This window comes from Haliotis cracherodii, unplaced genomic scaffold, assembly GCF_022045235.1.
Source record: "Haliotis cracherodii isolate W230 unplaced genomic scaffold, xgHalCrac1.p SCAF_1, whole genome shotgun sequence".
In the NCBI taxonomy this organism is placed as follows: Eukaryota; Metazoa; Mollusca; class Gastropoda; order Lepetellida; family Haliotidae; genus Haliotis; species Haliotis cracherodii.
Window position 1 is genome coordinate 10,942,413 of NW_027266264.1, and position 23,573 is coordinate 10,965,985.

The window sequence follows — 23,573 nt, forward strand, 5'->3', positions numbered from 1 at the left end:
CAGAGAGTGATGTTTACCACAACGACAGTGAAACCCTTCTAATTATATCAGCGTGCTAAAGAAACAGTTGTAGTAGTTTAAAAATGCATTCTTCTGATTATTGAAAGGGTTTTGTCGCTTGTATTCTTTACGTCTTTCGACAGGGCTTTTTCTATGGCAGTGCCTACACATCAAGGTATACTTTCTCTCTGTATGTGAGCGATATGTTGTTAGATTGTGTGATATCATTTTTGTTGTTTCCATCTATTAAGGGTCCGCTTTAATCTTTGGAATTGATATCATCGCATAAATGAGATGAAGACTTATGAATAGGAGATGGCTGGGAGGTGTGGGATGCATGGCGATGTGATGGTAGCAATGATTATAATTAGGTAGTATATATTGTCAAAACTAAGAGAATAATTCCAAAAGCATTATCAGTAGTTTAATACTGAAGAACCCGACCATTGTCCAAAGAAGGATTCTATTACGGCTTCCGGTCAGACTACGATGTTTGTCACAAGAGCCGTTTTGAAAAAGGATGGGGGTGTTTATTGTTTCCTGGCTTAATTTGGATATCGTACCGTGATGGTGTGTATTGTATACACGTTGTTTGTCTCGCATTTACGATTCATCTTGATATAGCTGTTAATATTACTGACTGCGGCGTAAAACAGCATTAACTCATTCACCTACTTCTCAACAGGCATCATGTCCTTGGGGGAGTTCACATACACGGAGCACAGAATGCAAACATGTGAACCCAGATATCACATCATGTCCTTGGGGGTGTTCAAATACACGGAGCACAGAATGTAAACATGTCAACCCAGATATCACATCATGTCCTTGGGGGTGTTCACATACACGGAGCACAGAATGTAAACATGTCAACCCAGATATCACATCATGTCGTTGGTGGTGTTCACATACACGGAGCACAGAATGCAAACATGTCAACCCAGATATCACATCATGTCCTTGGTGGTGTTCACATACACGGAGCACAGAATGTAAACATGTCACCCCAGTTATCACATCATGTCCTTGGGGGAATTCACATACACGGAGCACAGAATGTAAACATGTCAATCCAGATATCACATCATGTCCTTGGGGGAATTCACATACACGGAGCACAGAATGTAAACATGTCAACCCAGATATCACATCATGTCCTTGGGGGAGTTGATACACGGAGCACAGAATGTAAACATGTCAACCCAGATATCACATCATGTCGTTGGTGGTGTTCACATACACGGAGCACAGAATGTAAACATGTCAACCCAGATATCACATCATGTCCTTGGGGGAATTCACATACACGGAGCACAGAATGTAAACATGTCAACCCAGATATCACATCATGTCGTTGGGGGTGTTCACATACACGGAGCACAGAATGTAAACATGTCAACCCAGTTATCACATCATGTCCTTGGGGGAGTTGATACACGGAGCACAGAATGTAAACATGTCAACCCAGATATCACATCATGTCGTTGGGGGTGTTCACATACACGGAGCACAGAATGTAAACATGTCAACCCAGATATCACATCATGTCCTTGGGGGAGTTGATACACGGAGCGCAGAATGTAAACAAGTCAACCCAGATATCACATCATGTCCTTGGTGGTGTTCACATACACGGAGCACAGAACGTAAACATGTCAGGCCAGATATCACATTATGTCCTTGGGGGAGTTCACACGAACGGAGCATAGAATGTAAACATGTCAACCCAGATATCACATCATGTCCGCGCCCTGCCAATGTTCTAATTATGTACTGGCGTATGTGCTATGGCTTTGTCTACTCGTTGATCTGCTGAGTGAACCAAGTGTTTGAATTCAGGAGAAATACAAGAGCGATATATGCTTAATTATATTATACTCTAGCGAAGTGGTTTCAGCTCTGAGACCCGTTTCCAAACAAAACGCCTTTCCAGTACCTAGAACGTGGTTTTGTAAAGTTTACGTTGACGGTGAGATTTGAACCACAATAGATTAGCGGAAATAAATGTTTGTATGGGCTATTAAGATCGCATGATGTCAATGCCCCAGGGGAGACTTCATTAGAACGCGACTGCCAAAGTGTCCGAAGATGTTAACCTCATCTGCTCTTATCTGTTCAGTACACCGGTCGAGACGGCGGACGGAGACAGGCACGCCACCACAGCGACCGCTCAGAGCGCGACTCCTACTACAGCAGATCTGGGTATGTGTTCTAGCAGGCATCGCCTGATTGGCGTGAAACTGCTACTCTCTACCGTCTTCTCATTCCTTGAACTACTACTACTACTACTATTACTACTACTACTACTACTACTACTACTACTACTACTACTACTACTGCTGCTGCTGCTGCTTCTGCTGCTGCTGCTACTACTACTACTACTACTACTACTATTACTACTACCACTGTTGCTGCTGCTTCTACCCTTGCTCTTACTACTGCTACTGTTATTACTACTACTACTACTGTACTACCACTGCCACTACTACGACTACTACGACTACTACCACCACAACCACCACCACCACTACTACTACTACTACTACCACTACTACTACTATTACTACTGATACTACTTCTACTGCTGTTACTACTGCTACCACTACTACTACCACTGCTGTTACAACAGAGTAGGACTAGATCTAGTAGTAGTAGTAGTAGTAGTAGTAGTAGTAGTAGCAGCAGTAGTAGTAGTGGTAGTAGTAGTAGTAGCGACAGGTAGAATGGTATCGTGTAAAGTGGGAACACATGGAGCAGTAGCAGTTCTCTTCCTCCGCCCCCTCTCCCCTTCTCCTCCACCCCTCTTCCTCCCCACGTCTCCTACATACAACGTGTTTGTGAAATGTATCCATTAGTTTCCATGGCTTCCATGTAGTTGAACACCACCATATTGGGTTCCAGGTACAGAGGCCAGTCGGAAGTATACAACGGCCATATCGACCAAACGTTGGACGATTTCACTACATTCAAGCAGGTACCAATCAGCTTCTTCCTAATGTATTGGTAAAGGTGAACCACTGTACCTTTGAACAGGTTAATTAGAAGTCATCTGACCGTTTCATTGTATATAGGCATCGGTAATTCAAATTGTAGTCAATCCGTCCAATGACATTGGAATCAGAACGCTATCGTTTCTGGTACACAGACTCCATGAAGCTGGTTGGTTGGTTGGTTGGTTGTTTAACGCCGTACTCAGCAATATTCCAGCTATATGACGGCGGTCTGTAAATAATAGAGTCTGGAACAGGCAACCCAGTGGTTAATATCATGACCATCGATCCACGCAATTGGGATCGATGACATGATCAACCAAGTCAGCGAGTCTGACCACCCGATCCTGTTTGTCGCCTCTTACGACAACCATATGCGGCGCGTTAAACAACAAACAAACAAACAAACCTTCCTACCCCCGACACGGTTCATTGGTAAAGAACACCTCCTGTATATGTCAAAGTAGTTAACGTTTCTTTATGTCAAGTAAGGTAAATTTAACACTACCTTCATCCTCATTTTTGTGTGCCACAAGTTTGGGTGTTCGCAATGCAATGACGTGTGTATTACTATCCCCCGCCACGAAGTGGAAGAGGGATATAGGAATGGGTGCCATCCGTCCGTCTTTCCGTCCTTCCGTCACATTTCGTTTACGGAGCAGAACACAAAATCCATTAGAGATATCTTAACCAGACTTGGCACATATATAAGTCTAGTGGTGAACTGGTGCCTTTTGATAGTTTGGGATTTAAAAATAATATATATATTTTCGAGTTTCCATGGCAACGATTTTGATTTAGACTGAAAATTGCGGTAGTCCTCGTTTCCGGAGCAGATCTTGAAAACCGTAAATATTTCTTCACCAAACTTGCCACATAGATAGGTCAAGTTGTGAACTGGTGCCTTTTGATTGTTTGTGATTAAAAAAATAAAATTTTCGAGTTTCCATGGCAACGAGTTTGATTTAGACTGAAAATGGCGGTAGTCCTCATTACCGGAGCAGATCTTGAAAACCGTACAATATTTCTTCACCAAACTTGGCACATAAATAGGTCTCGTTGAAAACTGATGCCTTTTGATACTTTGGGATTTTTTAGATAATTATTTTTCGAGTTTCCATGGCAACAACTTACACTGAAAATCACCAAACTTGGCACAGATCTTGAAAACGGTACAATATTTCTTCCAAACTTGGCGTATTAATAGGTTCAGTGCTAAGCTGGTGAAATTTCATAGTTTGGGAGTTATTACGAATGTTTCTTTTGCAAGAGCATAACTCGGAAACCGTTTACATATTCTACAAAAACATCTACGTAGGGTTGTCTGAGAACCGTTACCATAATAAACTAATTGATAATTATGTATATGATGAATTATTGTGGAAACACAATTTACAATTGGCATCGCAGTGTATGGTGGTGACATGAACAGTGTCACCCTGAACCTGCCTACTTCCTCGCAGTGCATGGTGGTAACATGAACAGTGTCACCCTGAACCAGCCTATTTCATCGCAGTGCATGGTGGTAACATGAACAGTAGCACCCGAACCAGCCTACTTCCTCACAGTGGGTACTGGTAACATGATCAGGGGCACCCGAACCAGCCTACTTCCTCGCAGTGCACGCCGGTAACAGTGGCACCTGAACCAAGGTACCAGTAACATAAATCGTGTCGCCCGAACCAGCCTTCTTCCTCGCAGTGCATGCTGGTAGTATGAACAGGGGCAACCGAACCAGCCTACTTCCCCGCAGTGTAGGTTTGTTGGTGTGCTTGATGTTTGGTGTTTCACAGAAACCCACATCAATGATAACAGTGAAAGAGACCTGGCAGGATATCAGGTCTACCCAGGAGACACTACACATGGTATTGCTGTGTATGTTACAACAATTTTCAAGAACAGTGTCCAGCTATGTGATGTAATGTTATCTCGCAGTATTGAACAATTTCCTTTCTTGTTGGCAAGTTGTGCATTGCTTGTGTGTATGTTCCTCCAAAAGTGTCATGGACACGGTTGTCACCTTCACTTACTCATTTCATGCAGAACTTCAGGATCTCTCCAAGCAGCATGAATGTGAACATGTCCAGGTTACTGGGGATTTCAACTGTGATCTGAGTGAAAAGCTGAAAATTGAAGATTAATGTGCGGAGAATGACTCAACTCATTCACTCTCCAACTCACTGTCTTGTAGGTACACTGGACTTGTTGTTTACTGATCATGCCAGTGCTGTAGCATTCCAGACTCCAATCTACTACTCAGAGCATCAGATGACTGGTGCTGTACTTCTCAGTACATCTCATGGTGACCCCTGTTCTCGTTAATCTCTAAGTAAAGTAAGAACTCCCTTACTTCTCTGATTATTGTTTAAGTAATAACACAAATCATTACAAATACAGTTACGTATTATATCATAAACTGCATATGGCAAAACAACACCAGTAATAACCTTGTTAGTGCTGCAATTACGCCATTTACAAAAAGGTCCAGTGAACAAAGTTCACAGGAGCTAATGCATTGCACACAACGCGACATGTCAAATTGGCGGGGAATATTTCATGCTTGTTTAGACTTGTGTTTGGTTTCTTTTGTACGGCGTGTTCTCACGGATGAGTAGCGGTAGAATCTTGTTTTTGAGCCGATGACCTTCTTGCTATGATCTTTTTCACCCATTATCAAAGAACAAAATTGTTTTTGTTAACTATGGAAATATGGTATTCCAATTGTCGGGGCCACACTTACGAATATTCTGTTTGAGCCATTTTTTTCTCCATTCACCGTTACATGGTCATCGTCACCCAAGGCATCCTTTTCTTTCCACATAGACATTCATAATAAAGATAGCACGACCATTCGTTATCACTATACGACACATGCCATACATTATGTATGCCAGACATTGTACACTCCTGCTTATTCTAGCGGTCGGGTAGCCTAGTGGTTAAAGCGTTTGCTCGTCACGCCGAAGACCCGGGTTCGATTCCCGACATGGGTACAATGTGGTGTCCCCGGCCGTGATATTGCTGGAATATTGCTAAAAGCGGCGTAAAACCAAACTCACTCACTCACCTGCTTATTCTAGACGGTGTTACATGACGTCACCACCAAACGTGACCTTGACCCTACTACGTGGTGTAAGGTCATCTGTATGGAGTATGATCGCCCAGTTGGCAAGTTCTACGTACAGAACAGAGACGTACACATCGACGGTACCTACGACCCCTTCGATGGAGATAGGTACGTTGTTGTATAAATTACACAAGTGTGATGTAATTGTTCCAACTTCTAGTAATAAAAATTAAACGTGTTTATAAAGATCACGATCGTTTAAATTTTAAGTGATGTTTAAGTGCCTCATCACTGTCATCACGTAAAGAAACAATGGCCATGTTCACAAATCACATCTATTCTAGGGTCAGTTACGAGCAATGTGTCGGTTTGCAGAAGATAACTTTCTATCTAAATCCCATGCATCGTCAATTCCTTCAAGATGGTACTTGAAACTACGGAAGCCTTTTAGGGACATTTGTTTTTTATATTGTTCTTAAAATTTCAAGATAGTAGGTTGAAATTTCAGGATACATAGGTTGGAATTTCAAGTTAAAATCTTAAAATTTCAGCTTATTGTCTTGAAATGTCAACTAAGTATCTTGAAATTTCAACATAGCATCTTGAAATTTCAACTTAGTATAAATTTCACCTTGGCATCTTGAAATTTCAACTTAGCATCTTAAAATTGCAACTTATTATCTTGCAATTTCAGGATCGTTATCTTGAAATTTCAACTTAGTATGTATCTTGAAATTTCAATATAGCATCTTGAAATTTCAACTCCAGTTACTATCTTGAAATCTTAAGAAATAAATAAAAGAAAACAAATGGCCCTAAAAGGCTTTCGTATGAAACTGTCGTTGGATTCTTTAATTTCAGGAGATGCTTTCACAACTATACATTGCAATCAAATGATATTTTATGTTTTAAAAGAGAAATTGGATCAAGGTGTTTGTCAAGATCATTTACTACCGATCGGCTTCAAAGTTGGAGGACGACATGAAACCAATTGAAATACCAAATACATTGTCACCGATCCGTCTTACCAACTTCCTGGTTATAAGAAACCATTCTTTGTATTTGTATTGTGATTGTGTAATTTTGAGGGTTATTGAGGTCATGGCTAACTTAACAAGATTATGATAAGTGAATATATTACTCATAAGAATTAATTATTGAGTCATAACTATCAAAATGTTCTCATTTCATCGTTTCTCATTTTGACTGGTCATTTGAAACACCATGGTTCATATTCTTGCACTGTTGAAAACAGCACGAAGTACTCATCTATTGTGTATGGCGGCATGAGAAACTGATAGCGTTACGTCATAAGAACAGCAGGTTTATTTCAATGCAATTTCATACGATTTGCTTCATGTTTTTTTTTTAAAGAGCTCATTAAGCTCTATTTATAGAGCCATGTTAATCAATGCCTGTCGTTACACTGAAAACATTTTTTTCACGAGAGCAAATGTGGCTGAAACATTTAACTTTCAAATACTATATATGCTCGCCCAAAAACATAACGCACAGGTGATCTTCTTTAGACAAAATCTGCTGTTTGATAACGTTACTTTACAGTGATTTCTGATTGGGTTACATCGCCCATTTGCATTGTTTGGTAATTTATTAGAAATTGTCACAAAATAAGCGTGAAATGCATGCACTTCGCACGTGGTTTTCGAGGAAATAGAGGGTAGTGTGGTATTCGTTCGGTAAGGTGTCTTCTGTTGCTTGAACTGAGAGTAAGTTTCGATATGCCATGAACTGAGAGTAAGTTTCGATATGCCATGAACTGAGAGTAAGTTTCGATATGCCATGAACAGAGAGTAAGTTTCGATATGCCATGAACTGACATTAAGTTTCGATATGCCATGAACAGAGAGTAAGTTTCGATATGCCATGAACTGAGAGTAAGTTTCGATATGCCATGAACTGAGAGTAAGTTTCGATATGCCATGAACTGAGAGTAAGTTTCGATATGCCATGAACTGAGAGTAAGTTTCGATATGCCATGAACTGAGAGTAAGTTTCGAAATTGTGTTGTCGAAGTGGATAGATTCGGAGGTGGCAGTGTCATGATGTGGGCAGAAATATACTACGCTCGTAGGAAAACCTGGTGCACGTTTGACAGCATTACGTTACCGAGATGAATTTAGTCCATTGTCCCTTACTTTCCATCATCGACCCTCAACGAGAGATTATTCAGCAGGACACGCCCGACCACATGTTGCACGTGTCACCATCAAGATCGCCCGACTTCAACCCTAATGAACATCTATGGGATGAACTCGCCATGTCCGACAACGTCAACCGCCGCCTCAAACGCTTCAGCAACTTCGCTAGGCATTGCAGGGTGGATGCAGAATATCATTTCACAAATTGTAATAAAGACGACGTGTGTATATATATTCAACTGTGCGTTCTAATTTTAGGTAGTGTATTACCTTTCATGAATTAGTGAATTGGGTATGATAACAAAACAATACTAACCACAGTTATTTGTTTTACAGGATAGGAATTGGAGTGTTTCGAAATCCAGAGCGATCTAGAAAGACGGAGACAATTAGGGCCTACCTTGGACAGGTGAGACCACAGTAGTCAACTTCATATCCTTACTCACTGACAACTATATGGTATGGCCTATTAGGTAACTGAACGCCAGTTTATGCTGATCTAGCTTTTTGTAGTCTGGCCATTAATCTGTGGAAAACACATTGCCAATGTCCCTTGCATCGAGTCGTGCGTTAATCCTGCTACCTGTTATATGGACGTGTCATCACTAGTACTGTGATGGTAAAACTGCTTGTTTAAAGTATGAATACATGTCGCTTTTTATGGATAACAATGTCTTTATTTTTTTGTCACGATGTTTTAGGGCTACTTCTTTCCCCTTCAGTAGGTGAATACTGAGTGAACACTTGGTATTCACCCGATGAAGGGGCAAGAAGTATCTCTGAAATTATCTTCCATAAAACGTGTCACGTGTTCATGTTCTTCCAACTTCTAAATGCCTATGAAAGACTTGTTTAAAGTACAATTATACGTTCAATGCTGCTTGCAATTACACTGTTATGTCCATGTTAAATGCTGTATTGCAGTTGTCAAATGTAATGTTCATTTAATCTCTATGTTAACTGTAATGTTCGTTTAATCTCTATGTTAAATGCTTGAAGTGCCTATTCGTGTTCGTTCTTGTGTTTTCTCGCAAACACCTGGCATTGCTATTTGATAGCGATTCACAGGCACAGGCTTACGATAAGTCCGAGTCGCACATATTCAGTGGGCTCTGCATATAGCTGAGATTTCTTATGAATATGGGAACGGGCTTGGCGTTTCTATTGATTTTTAGTACACTATAATATTCAATATCAATGATTATTGCGCTTTACTCTTCATTTTCAATGCTTTTGACACTGTAATCTTCCTCTACAATTATATGGTATTGAAACTATTGATTTCAGTGTTTATTACACAGTTATCTTTGTCAGTGCTTTTGCACTGTGATCGTCATGTTCAATGATAATTGTACCGTTTCTTCGTGGCAAATGCCGCAGAGATATTAACAGAATATTACCGAAAGCGGAGTAACATCTTATGCACTAACTCATATGACATGTTTTTTTGTTCTGTGTTATTTATGCTGAATGTTTATTGTACAATAATGTTCATGTTCAATACTGAACTGTATATCCATGAACCGTTATCATTGTACCACAGTCTATGCTGAATAAATTATAAAAAATGTAGTACCTTGCTGATAAGTATCACATCTTATACCTACACAGTGCACGTTTGTTTGTTTGTTGTTTAACGCCGCACTCAGTAATATTCCAGCTATATGACGGCGGTCTGTCATAATCGAGTCTGGACCAGTCAATCCAGCGATTGACATCATGAACATCGATCCATGCAATTGGGATACGATGACATGCATCAACCACGTCAGCGAGCCTGACTACCTGATCCCGTTAGTCGCCTCTTACGACAAGCATAGTCGCCTTTTACGGCAAGCATGGGTTGCTGAAGACCTATTCTACCCCGGATCTTCACGGGTCCAGTAAACGTAGATTCGTACTTAATGAATAGAAACAATATCATTATAGCTGGTTTGTCTTGTTTTAAATTAAATATATTCAACTCTACTCTCAAATTATAGGCACTTACATGTACATATCTGTATCAATATTTATATGTATTACGAGTAAAAAAAATCCACTCGAAAATAACAGGAAAGATAAATTCACGACACAACGCTCCCAGATTTTTATTACTTAGAACATTGTTTTTTGGCGTAATTTTAAGTCTCGGTAATGATCGTCTTCTCCTATTTCCAGGGCCTAGTCCTCCATCATGACACCGAGGGGAATATATGGGCAAAGCGACTATCTAACAATGACGTCATAGTTCAAGGTTATGATGACCCAGGCAATCACTCTTTGTCCGGTGACGTAATTCTGAACAAGGGAAGTCTTCCACATGGCCATTCGATGAAGGTAGTATGCAGTGAATTCCTTTGGACATGTTTCAATTGAACTTCATTGATGTTGGCATGAAGACAACGTCTTTAAGTTGATGTTCATGAACCTTTTAAAAACACACTATGATTAAGTTGGATCTTCTTACAAGAAATTTAGTATTGCCTTACTTTAGTGATGGCTTTTCGCGAACACCTGGTATAATCACTATTTGATTTTGACTCATAAACACATGCTAACGATATAGTCGGAATCGTACAATCGACACTGCTTTTAGCAGAGATTTCTATTGAATATGGAAAGGGTTTTGTTGCTTTTAATGATATAACCTGTGCTCTTCAAGCAGGTCGTATTATCTTCCTTCATAAAGGTTAATAATGATATATACCAAGTGTGTCCTCAAACCGGGTCATGTTATCTAACGTGAACACATTTAAGTCTTTGAAAGGCATTTAGACGTGATACACATAAGGAAGAGAATGTATGGATTGATTATGAGGAACACAACTTTTAGGAGTATATTCTTACTCCTTCATCAGGTGAATAAATGCTACGAAGCAGAGAATATGTATATGTACCTGTAAGAACAACAAAAGCAACTTAACAAGGGGAGCCAACAGATAATTGGCTCTGATAGGTGATTAGCAAAGGACAAAGGGAAGCCTACACTTAACACTGATTGGTAATAGGCAATGGACAATGGGCAAACGGGAGGCCGGGTGTAATTAGCACTGATAGGCAGTAGAACAGGTAATAGCAAACACATTTGTGTTTCTTGTGTTATTTGAGCCAAAATAAGGCTTTTATTTATAAGTGAAAGCAATCAAGTATATGTATGCTTCGAATGCATACTAGTATTTCATCACGACAGCGAATATGCCCTTTACACACTGTCAGTTATTATCACGATCCCAAAGCACAATCTGTCTGATTTATAGGTTGTGCCAAATCCTTCAATTTGAATGTGGTGCCTTTTCTTTCATCCTAAACTCTGAGAAGATAATAACCCGTATACTCCCTCAGATGTTAACACGAGGGATCATGTTATAAAATTGTGGTACATCGTCTACCGGTCTTGAAAATATGGGCAAAAGTTGTAATATAGCCATTAATTTGTCAGTTTTCTGATCCCCTTCCCCGTATGTCATTTTTGTGAAATACATATTGTATAAATCAACGGACAAATGACGGCAGAATAATAACTGTGTATGATACTATGAAGACAAAAGCTTATGAACATAAGCCTCGTTACACATATTCAGTTACTTTGTATACACGAGAACTTATTGCAGGAGCCGTTGACGCTTCATATTCCAAATATATTGAAACGCATTAAAACGCCCGTTCTTTCTTACGCCTGCATCCATGGGTTTCTACCCGTGAATATCCGGGTTAGAATAGATCTTCAGCAACCCATGCTTGCCGTAAGAAGCGACTAACGGGATCGGGTAGTCAGGGGGAACCTAGTCGGGTTCGCTGACTTGGTTGATGCATGTCGTCGTATCCAAATTGCGTGGATCGATACTCATGATGTCAATCACTGGATTGTATGGTCCAGGCTCGATTATTTATAGACCACCGTCATATAGCTGGTATAATGCTGAGTGCGGCGTTAAACAACAAACAAGCAAACCATGAGTTTTTGTGACACCAAAAAGAGGCACGAATAGACAGGTAACCCGAAAAGCAACACTTCACTGGGCAGCGTTTTGTCCCTTAGGGACGTTCTGATTTTCTTGTGTTAGGGCCCTAGATTCAACCAATGGTTTGTCAGCTCTATTCCCGTAGCCATGGGTTAGAACAAAGCAGTACACGTCTAAATAAAAGCCACAAAACCCTTTCCATATTCATAAGAAATCTCCGCCAAAAAACAGTCGATTGTGCGATCCCGCTTTATCATGAGCATGTGTTTATGAATCACTGTCAAATAGTGATGATACCAGGGGTTCACGAAAAGGTGAGCGCATCCTGTCATACTGGTGGCGTCTGTCACAAACACATGCAAAGGCAAGTCAATAGTTCACTTAAATAAATCACTGGAACATACGGTACAAGTCAAAATAGGGATTTGCGCCGGACAACTGTTTTGTAACTGATGCGTCATATTTGGAAATGTCCTCCACGTGTCAACCATAAACTGTTTTGACAGCTTCAAGACGTACATTACTTTCAGCTTGTCGTTGCTCTCTTCCAAAATGGAGCGGACACTTCATAACGTAACTGAAATACTGCTAAAAGCAGCGTAAACCTCTTCGCGAAACCTGGTGTCATCACTGATTTTCAGTGATCCATTCATATAATTTCCATCACTGTTTTGCCTTTTACGCCCAGTGGAATTTGTTTCGGCGGATATTTGAGACTGGTTATTCTGGCGTTGACGTTCCATATTAAACCCAACTCACTCACTGCTGTGTGAACAATGATTAGTGTCACAGTTTGGTTCAGCGTTGATCAGATTGATATGAAGGAAACCTCGGTTATTTAGGTCAGTAATAGTCCCACACGTTGATTTCATGTTATAACTTGACCCACGTGTTGGTCATTCTATGTTTTGACCGAAATCTACATATGGTATGTATGTATGTATGTATGTATGTATGTATGTATGTATGTATTTATGTGTGTGTGTGCGTGCGTGCGTGCGTAAGGTCACCATCGAAACCTGAAAGGTTATTGGACACAAATGTTTACAGCGCATGCGTTAAATTAGGCCATCCGTGTCCCCACATTGTACTACATTGGACAAATATCCAAACCGAATTTTCCAATATAGAATAAACGGTTTTGGATACGTATCCCACAGCCTACATAAATTAATCTTTATTCCGTACTCAAATACCACTGATGAATGAACAAAGAATGTCCTGTTCAAGCAGTCGTAATTTTAGTTATAATATCCGAAAGACATCTCTCATACCGTATCAACTTTTGTAGCAACACGAAACGTGTTTTTGTCCATTCACATTAAAATATATATGTACGGCATCCTAAAAAACGAATCAGTCTTACATGTAAATATGACTTCTAAATATGAAACCATGGATCACTATATGAGTATCCACTTGCATGTATGGTAGTTAATGATGTCTTGTAGTGGTTCCGATTGAACACTTCGACGTACCAACGCGAGGCTTCATTCTGCCAGTGATCAGACCGACGTTGCCTCCGAGTGGCCTTGTGGCTTTTCATGCTCTTGGCTTGGAGGGATTAGTGTCAGCACGATGCGACATTATGCTGCCAGAATGGTCAACAAGTACCTTATATTATCTCCTCAAGACACTCTTGTTCACAAACACAGGTACTTATATATGTAGTTGAACGCTGACCTAGTAACCTATGCTGTCAAGCTCAGGCAGATGTTCTTTGTGTGAAAAAAGTAATGACACCGGTCTATATGTGTTTGAACCTTGCATCTCTGTGTGTCAGTAAGATATTCAGACACATATATTGAAAGACGCACTGTACAACTACAGTTATAGGATTTACGATGACACTGATCGGCATAAATTGTCAACGAAACGCACATTTACGTGTGTCGACAAGACGAGTACATAGAGGTTATCACGCGAGTGTGTTTGGGGATGGTAAATATCCTGCATTAGGAATAAACATTGTACTTATCGAGCCTTATTCCTAATGCAGGATATTTACCATCCCCAAACACACAAGCGTGATAACCTCTTTATCATATAATGTCATTCTTTAATTATTCTGTGCTTTAAAATCGCTTTCCCTCTCTCACAAACATTACCGAAACATTGCGAGTTTTCCTGGAATGCGCGCATTAATATTTATTACGTCACAGGGTAAGTGATGTGTCAGTCGGACAGTGACAGTAGCCAATATAGTTCCAATTGAAATCTGTTTCTTATACAGTGGCGAAGCAACATATACGCAAAACAACAATTGTTTTTCATTGCCATTCGCGGCAATCCCTCGGTTTGTCCGCTAGAGTAACTGCCCTTTGTCAAAGGGAAGCTACTCTAACCCTAGTCAATGCGACGTCACAGCCACGGTCAGCTAGACGTTGTTGACAGTCGATCTGTCCTGTCATAACGTTAAGTGTAGTCAGATGTACACACAGCGACAAAACGAAACAAGGTAACAATTCAAACATATTTTGGCCAAATCCAACTATTTTAATTTGTGGATAAGGTTTCAAGCCGCAGATGTCTACAAGCACAGATATGGCTACTGATCCCGCTTGGCTAGGCCTCGTGCCCTGGCAAAATTGTTTCGAAATTTATATCTCTAAAGTTGCCAAAACTTATAAAATGCCTTAGCTACGTCACAGTTAGACACTGATTTTCAGTATATTAGAATGTTCCTTTGATAATGATAGCAATTATCCCTGTAGTTTATCCAGATTCCCGATGGTTAATTCTGACTCGATCGCCGAATGACGAGGGCGACGCCATGAAAGTAGTCCCTACTTGACCTTTGATATTTGCATCTCTATCCGCATATGACCCCAACGGATATCGTTTTTATCCGTTGGCTTTATTCTGCCGAGAAACCTACCTAAACTCTCGGGCAAAAGAAACGCTGGTTTTATAAACGTTGACACAGTTTTGATCAAAACCTAAAACCATGATTCGATACCATATACAAACATTCTCCCAAACGCACCAATTATTTCCTAGGGGTCGTGGCGAATCTGCAGCACGTGATTTTCGGAGAAATACGTTTTTTCCCCCTTTTTGTAAAAATTGCATACGGAAAATTTCGTGCTAGATTTAGATATAAATTGTGCACAGAAACCTTCTGTAGCATTGAATCGTTTAGATTTCACCTACAAGAATGCCACGTTTGACGTCTGAGCAGCGAGAGAGCATTAGGAATGTTGCAGATGGGTGAAACTCAGACCAGAGTTGCAGAAATCATGAACTGTCACAAAACCACCATCGAGAGACTGGTGAAACGTTTTAGAGATACTGGCCGGACATCAGACAAACCACGAAGTTGAAGACCACGAGTAACCACGCCCAACGAAGACCGCTATTTGCGTATGTTGCACCTACGTAACAGATTCCTCACTGTGACGTCATCAGCACAAAATGCTTTCCAACACACCGTCAGCAGAAGGACTGTAGGCCGACGTCTCCGCCATTTTGGTTTGAGAGCTTATCGACCTTTGAGGGGATTGACCTTGACCCGACAACATAGACTCAACAGATTGAGGTGGGCTCGTACAGTGCAACGCTGGCAAAGACGACATTGGGACAGAGTGCTGTTTACCGATGAGAGTAGGTTCCAGGTTTTCAGTGCTGACGGCCGATTGCGAGTTTACCGGCGTAGAGGCGAACGTACGTCACGTTGCTGCGTTCAGGAAGTGCACCCCCATGGCGTTGGCAGTGTGATGATCTGGGGCGGTATTTGCGGTGACACCAAGACCGACCTGGTGCTTATAAATGGTAACCTCATCGTTAACGGCTATATCAACCAGGTCCTTACACCAGCCGTACTTCCATTCCTGCAACATAATCCCAGAACGCTGTTGCAACAGGATAACGCCACTCCAAACTCTGCACGTGTTACAAGAGACTTTTTGAATGCAAACAACATACAAGTTCTCCCGTGGCCAGCCCAAACCCCTGACATGAATCCAATAGAACACCTCTGGGACCATCTTGGGAGACGTATTCGGCAACGTCAGCATCTCCCACATGACAGACAGACCTTGACGCAGGCACTGCAAGAAGAGTGGCGTCTCATCACTCCAGCTATTGTGAGGAGACTGGTAACATCAGTACGACGTCGTGTCAGGGATTGCATACGTGCTAGAGGTGGACACACTCGATATTGACGATTAATTGTGATTTTCAGGTGTGTTATTGTTTGACAACAAGGATAAGAACATGATCGAATTATGAACATTCAAACACCTCTTCCAAAAATGCTCATAATTCCTGAACATATCATCACGTTGCTGTCAGAGTTCGTAAACCTGATGTCTATTGTTGTTTCTGTAAAACAAAATGATATCTGTTGACATAATTTTTCATATGTCTTTATTAGATGCGAATATTAGAAGCCAGCGTTTCTTTTGCCCGTGAGTTTATTATACGATAAACTGAAGTACACAGTTAACGGAGTTAACACACATCCGGAGTTACGATGGCATTGGTTGGTACATATTCTTCATCAACCGTACTTGATATCTACTTTTGATCTCGCAGCCATGGTTGTGTAGCAATTTGACTCGCCTTTTGGTTGGTTGGTTGGTTTGTTGTTTAACGCCGCACTTAGCAATATATGACGGCGGTCTGTAAATAATGGAGTCTGGAAAAGGCAATCCTGTGATCTACATCATGAACATCGATCCACGCAATTAGGATCGATGACGTGCATCAACCAAGTCAGCGAGTCTGACCACCCGATCCCGTTAGTCGCCTTTTACGACACGCATGGTGGCTGAGGACGTATTCTACCACGGATCCTCACGGGCCTGTTGGTCAGGTGACGCACACTTAGATGTGGTATAACTGAACTGATGTTCACAGTGACCCAACTCACTCAGTACGGATTGGCTGTCAAGCACGGTAACTTGGTTGATTGCATGTTATCGTATCCCGACAGCGTAGGGCGTTGCTCATAATATCATTCACTGGTTTGTGTGGTCCAAACTCGATTATTTATGGGGCGCTGTCTGACTGGTGAAAATAATATGTGGTCCTTTAGCATTCAAACACTCGCCGACCAAAACGAAGGTTAATATACGTTTGGCCAACATAACACGTGTATGTTGAGAACTGTCAGGATATGATATATAATAATGTATGGCATGTTAGAATACGTTTGTTTTTTGTACCATGTGCATAAAGTAATCTGGGCAGGCAATTCTGTGATGGATATTACGAACAATGATCCACGCTGTCGGGGTACGATGACACATAAACCATGCTGCTAGGGACCAATTCTTACCCGGAATTCCCTTGATAATGTTATGTTGTAGGTTTTTGACATGAAAGAGTTGCGCAGCCGTATTGGCCTGGAGTTGAAGTCGCATACGTTCAACAGGGCTCGTCTTCGTCATCAGACCATTGTCTGCTTCAGCTTACTGGAAGAAGAGAAGACAATTCTGGACACTCCATGTTGGCTTTGTGTGGTCAACATCAACGCGCTCAATGCCTTGGAGACGCCGGATGGTAAGTGGGTGAGTGGGTGGTGAGTGGGTGGGTGGGTGAGTGAGAGGGTAAGTGGGTGGGTGAGTGGGTGGGTGAGTGAGTGGGTGAGTGGGTGGGTGAGTGGGTGGGTGGGTGTGTGGGTGAGTGAGAGGGTAAGTGGGTGGGTGAGTGGGTGGGTGAGTGAGTGGGTGTGTGGGTGAGGTTGTGTGTTGGTGGGTCAACATGCCAGCAATATCATTATCACGACAGTGAACATCAAAAATTGGCTTCACACAAGTGTATCAACGTGAGAATCGAACTCTTTTTGACGAAAAAACACCTTAACCAATAGGCTACTGTACGACCTTGCATATATATTGTATTTAGTATAAATAATCATGTCAGTAGCTATTTAAGTTGTTTCTGTCCCTGGCACTCACTTGATTAATACCGCTCAATCACTCCAAGGTAAATAACACAAGGAATAACGCTGGATTCTGAAACAGACAAGTCAGATGTTTGAAATCGAGTCATGGTGCAAATTTACTAAAAAAAATTTAATTAAAAAATACCTTAATATTCTTCTTCAGTGCTGTCCCAGGTCGAGAAAATGATGGCCCAGGCAGAGCTACGTACTGAGGACGAAGACCTGAAAGACGAGAAGTCCCATGATGCCAAGGCCAGGGTATGTAGCTATGATATCGATGAACATATCTGCTCCAAACCCTATGTAGCTCCACCTCGTTGGTAGTGTTTCCTACTCTTGAAGTTAAAACCCATACTAACTGTTTTACTCGCTTGTCTTGCGGTATCTTTGTCCGTTGTACAGCGTCCATGTAAACATCTTTATCACGGGACCGACGAAGCTGAAACTTAACATACTTGTTCCAACCAATGTTGACACTCCAATTTGTTCAAGAGGTGTTCGAATCCGATTTCATATCGGTGAACCTATGTATGGTCATTAATTACCAATTGGAATGAAATTTTGTAAATGTGTAGTTAGTAGTAGGGCTCAACATATGTGCTCTTTCACGATGTTATACATTTGACCTTTGCACTTTCATCATTTTCCTAAATTCTTCGGGTGGCCCAGTTGTCTAAGGCCCGCAAGTCGATGTGCAGAGTTGCGTCCCCTGGGCACGCCAGAAACCTATGATTGAGGGTTCGAAACTTGATTCGCCCCAATTATATGTTTCTAGGTTTCACCAAAGTGATCAACATCTGAGACTTGCGTCACTTGGGGCTTTCCTCCCACATTAAGCTGACACTCCTTGATATAACTGAAATACTGTTCAAAGCGGCGGTAAACCAACCTTGCTCACTCATAAACTCTTTCACAGTTTTCGCGAACTGTACACATGATCTCCTCAGTAACCAGTGAACCAGTGAATTTGAGACTAGTTTGATTACTCTCAATTTTGTTAAAAGACATCGCCGTCAATATAGCCACTGTGCCAACCATATTATAATGTGTCGTCAAAATGGAATGCCATGGTTAGCAATAGGGCTCAACATATTTGTAGCATTTTTGTGGTATTGTAAATGCTTACCTTGTTTTGACTATGCTCTGTAATATAACCACTTAAGAGGCACAATTATGTTTGTCTCTGTTAACATCTTCTTCCCTGAAATACAGACTGAGGGAGCTGAAATGTCTTTGTCATTTATGTTTCTACATTAAATTTTGTTCAAATCATTTGATTTTCGTATTAATTTTATACTTCAGTATATGTGGTTAATTATTTTTGAATATGAATGCTGATATCAACATGTTTTCAATGTTTGACTCATAAATCTGTTGACTGCATATCCAAGTGGGCTACACTGCTCGCGGCACTGTTGAATAAATGTTGCAAGTAATATAATTATAAACAGCCAGGAAGCTTAAACGTATACATGGCAGAAAATAAAAGTAACCATACTTTTCGTAAAGCCAATTGGTTGTCAAGCTTAGAGTGGTGTTACACATATCCCTGTGATATTCATGTGAGGAGAGGTGAGGTGAAATGGGGTTTAACGTCGTGTGAGAGATTATTACACTTAAATAGAACGTGCATGCACGTGTGTGTGTGTCTGCTTTTACTAGTCCGGACTGATGCCGATTTACAGCTCACTGAGATACCATGCCGCAGTCTTAACATGAATACCCTACTCAGCACACAGTATACTGACCCCGAGCCGACCAGTCCTTGTTTTAGCCCTTTAATGCCGAGCGCCAGACAGGGTAACAATGTATGGCGCGGCCGGGGATCGAACCCTTCACCTTCCGCTCTCCGGGCGGCCCGTCTACCACTAAACCACGGAGGCGGGCTTATATTCATGTACATGTTATAGCTGTTGTGTTACGGCCTCCAATACACCCACACGCCCTTTGTTTGCTCAGCATCTCAGGACACAGTGGTCGAGGACAGATCAGAGGGAGGGTTTTACTCAAGGAGAATCATCAAGGAAGCTTCGGATCGCCCTGAGGAAGAGAGGGGAAGACATAAAGAATCACATGGACTACAGCTGGAACACAGATAGACGAGGTGTGTACAGAATACTAGTTAATAAAATTATCCAAATCTTGAAGTATTGGGGACAAAAAGGTCATAAAGGATCAAAGGTTGGGTAAAAATCACATACTACCTGACTAAAATATCAGTTATGTCATTAATTAATCTGTTTTGTTGTTTCGAAACGCAACCTTCATAATGCAATATAAGTTGTTCGTCGATCATCGTTGAATCTTTCAATGTCAGATTTGATCACACCGATAACTAGATCAGTAGACATATTAAGCATTCTTAAGTGTTGAAAAATCTGTTAAGCACTCGTAAGCATATGAATATATTAAACAAACGTAAGTATTGAAGTTGTAAAACCTTAATGATCTTAAACGTTAGGTACATGTATGTTGAACATGATTGAAAGCAATGAATCATGTCACGCGTTCTTAAGCGATGACGTTGTAAGGAAATAACAGTATTTTACTCAACGTATGAACAAGACGCTGAGTACAAGTTCGGTTCTGCTGTGTACTTTGCATTCACATTTTGTTGTTTTCCCCACTGATAAAGCTGTCTGGCCTAATGTGATAGGAAGGGTGTTTATATATATCAGTTTGTAAACGAAAAGGTAACAGCGGTTTCCACACGGATGTTGAGTTCATGGGGTAAATAGACCAGTTTCTTTCAGTTGTATTGCGACCTTAAAATCTTAAAATCTTTCAAAACAAGCAGGTGTATGAGTGAGTGAGTGAATGAGTGAGCGAGTTTTGGGTAAATACCGCTCTCAGCATTTATATCGTGGTGTGCCAGCTTGATGTGGGAAGAAAGCCCCACGTGACGTTTACCACTTTGGTGAAACCCACGAGCACGGGTATGGTGCTGACAAACCTAGAAACATAATCGGGGCAAACCTGTATTCGAACCCACAACCATAGGTTTCTGGCAAAGAAAACATAGAAACGTAAACTGGAATAGAAACAACGATCAAAGGTTCCTGGAAATCAATGCTTTATGAAAATAATAAAAGAGAAAAAATATTTCAATCAGTGTCAAAATGAAGTTGTGATGATGCCAGGTGTTCGCGAACAAGTGAACTTATCCTGCTCGTCGGTGGCAAAACGGGTTCAACATGAAAGTGGCGCATCAAAGAGTTCATACTGCCCTTTATGAAACTCGGGTTTTGATAGGGATTCTTGCGTGGCTTGCTAAGAAGGTGTTTGATCAAGGTTACAACATTCAAGGCTTCAGAAAGTTTTCAAAACGTTTTATGAAATACTTGTTGAGCGCATTTCCAAATATGACGCATCACTCCAAAAATATATGTCCGATGCAATTCCCTATTTTGACTATTTTGACAATTGACTTGCCTATGCATGTGTTTGTGACGGGTGCCATCGGTAGGGCAGGATACGCTCACCTTTTTGCAAATATAGGTGTCATCACTATTTGACAGTGATTCGTGATCCATAAACACATGCTCCTGATATAATCGGAGTCGTACAATCGACTTCTGATGAATATGGAAAGTGTTTTGTCGCTTTTTTCACAACTTGACATAGCAGGGTTATCTTGATTATATATATATATCCAGTTGTGGATACTGTTAAACAATTAACAATATTTCAACATGTGTAAATTCCAATCCTCCTGCGACAAAGGACGACAAACTGAGATAGATAACTAAGGAAAACGTGTCCATCTGTTTCTGTGAAATCGAATGATAATACCAGGTGTAAAGGACTATCTTAATGCTTGACTATACTCATTTGGTCCTGAAAGACAGATTGCACAATACTATGGTAGTACCATTTTACATCTTAATGTCCACTTTATTTTCACTCAGAACCATTAGTAAAGATACCGTGATGCTTTCGTGACATTGCCAATGTTGAGACATTTGGACTTCATTTCAGGAAGCTCCTCACAAAAACAAATGACTGTAGACTCTCTCCAAGATCAAGTACTAAGAGACCCTGACGGTGGATTGGATGGCAGAAGATCAGGTAACTCACTTAAATAATTAGTAACTCAGTGACCGGATATACTGCGAAAGGGTAATCGTTTTACTGAAATTGTAACTTCATTCTCATAGAGAAAATATTCAGCTGTGAAGTTTTTCGACAGGTGTTCAAGTTCATTTGTTTCAGAGCAGTTTATTTTTCTAGAAGCATTTAGAATAGTCATATATCATGAAAATGTATACATTATTAAACACAATACACTATCATTCTGATTGTCTTACAAATAAAACGATCCGTACATAACACGTAAGTGATGAAATCGATTTTGATACAAACTGATTATACTTTAAAGTAGTGCATTCATTACATGTTTAAGATCTAAAAAGGTCGTGTACAAGTTGTTATTCTATGCACATAGTATATTGCATTATATACACTTGTAACTTGTACCTCTGTCACACCTATACGTGCACACGTCAGCAACTAGTCAGCATACTGGAGTACAGGATTGTTAACCCAGCTCAAAATCTCAATTATGACGAGGAGATGGTTAAGCTAATTCGTTTTTACAGAATGAGGTGAAAGTGCACGAGACCCACGTGGTTGTTGCGACATGCTACTGTACATCACATGCCAGTTGACACGAGAGAACATATCCCCTTTTTGAATGTTAATGTCCACTGAGTTCTAGGCAAACGTTTCACCCCCGGGAAAAATCGGACTGTCCCGCCATACATATTCAGAGGGGTCATATGCCAAGTCTGGTTCTTCTCTTCTTTGTCTACCGGTAGAGTGCGCTTGGAGAATTGGTTCTTCATTGTGGGCCGAAGAAACATGGTCTGAAACCAGGGCCTGACAAGCGGTCTACCTTCCAGATACTCAATCACTTCTGTAATTCCACCACAGTCTTGTAAATTAAATCCAGCCGATTACCATGACAATTTGACCCTCAAATGCGAGCAGTCGTTATTTAACTAACCACTGCACCTGAGCAGTTTTCGACTACTACATCATTTTACCACACAGTGATTTTGGCCGTGAGCATTCAGAAAGGAAATTGCACGTCCTTTGTGCCCCTGGGAGCCGACTCGGTAGACAGGTGTCACTCTGTCAGTGTCTGCAAGATCCCCCTCCCCCAAAACACACATCTGGTTGTCCAGCACACTGGGCCAAACGGCTGTATCGTACAGGATCACATACTACCTACTTAGCACTGGAGGCACAGAAGTCTTCACTGGGATGTTTGGCGCTGGCTGGAGACCGTCAGGTCAAGCAAAAGCTGTAATAAAAAATGACCTTCGGACATTACGTTATTCTACGTCGCAGTTATATCTATTATTCATGTATTTCTAATCGCATTTGAATCGTAACTCCCAAGGGTTCCAGACAGTTTGCTTGTTGGTGGGGAATTGTTTGCCGTAAGACACATGTCTCTCACAGAGAGTTTTTGTTGGGCTCATTAAACCCTCGAGATGTTTTTGGTACGAAGCTAACCGC

At 41.0% G+C, this 23,573-nt stretch overlaps 1 protein-coding gene across 3 annotated transcripts in view; it reads left to right on the plus strand.

Moving 5' to 3' along the window:
- LOC139472487 (unconventional myosin-Id-like) overlaps nt 1–23,573 on the plus strand; it is a 260,458-nt gene that overhangs the window by 54,869 nt on the left and 182,016 nt on the right. For all 3 annotated transcript variants that reach the window (XR_011653888.1, XR_011653889.1, XM_071254970.1), the window contains 9 exons: nt 2,120–2,202; nt 2,902–2,974; nt 6,071–6,225; nt 8,553–8,625; nt 10,377–10,535; nt 17,473–17,665; nt 18,214–18,308; nt 20,010–20,154; nt 22,029–22,118. Coding sequence is in view for 1 of the 3 variants with exons in the window: in XM_071254970.1 (XP_071111071.1) it covers nt 2,120–2,202; nt 2,902–2,974; nt 6,071–6,225; nt 8,553–8,625; nt 10,377–10,535; nt 17,473–17,665; nt 18,214–18,308; nt 20,010–20,154; nt 22,029–22,118 (1,066 nt within the window). In the remaining 2 variants the exon portion in view is untranslated. The remainder of the gene's footprint in view (nt 1–2,119; nt 2,203–2,901; nt 2,975–6,070; nt 6,226–8,552; nt 8,626–10,376; nt 10,536–17,472; nt 17,666–18,213; nt 18,309–20,009; nt 20,155–22,028; nt 22,119–23,573) is intronic.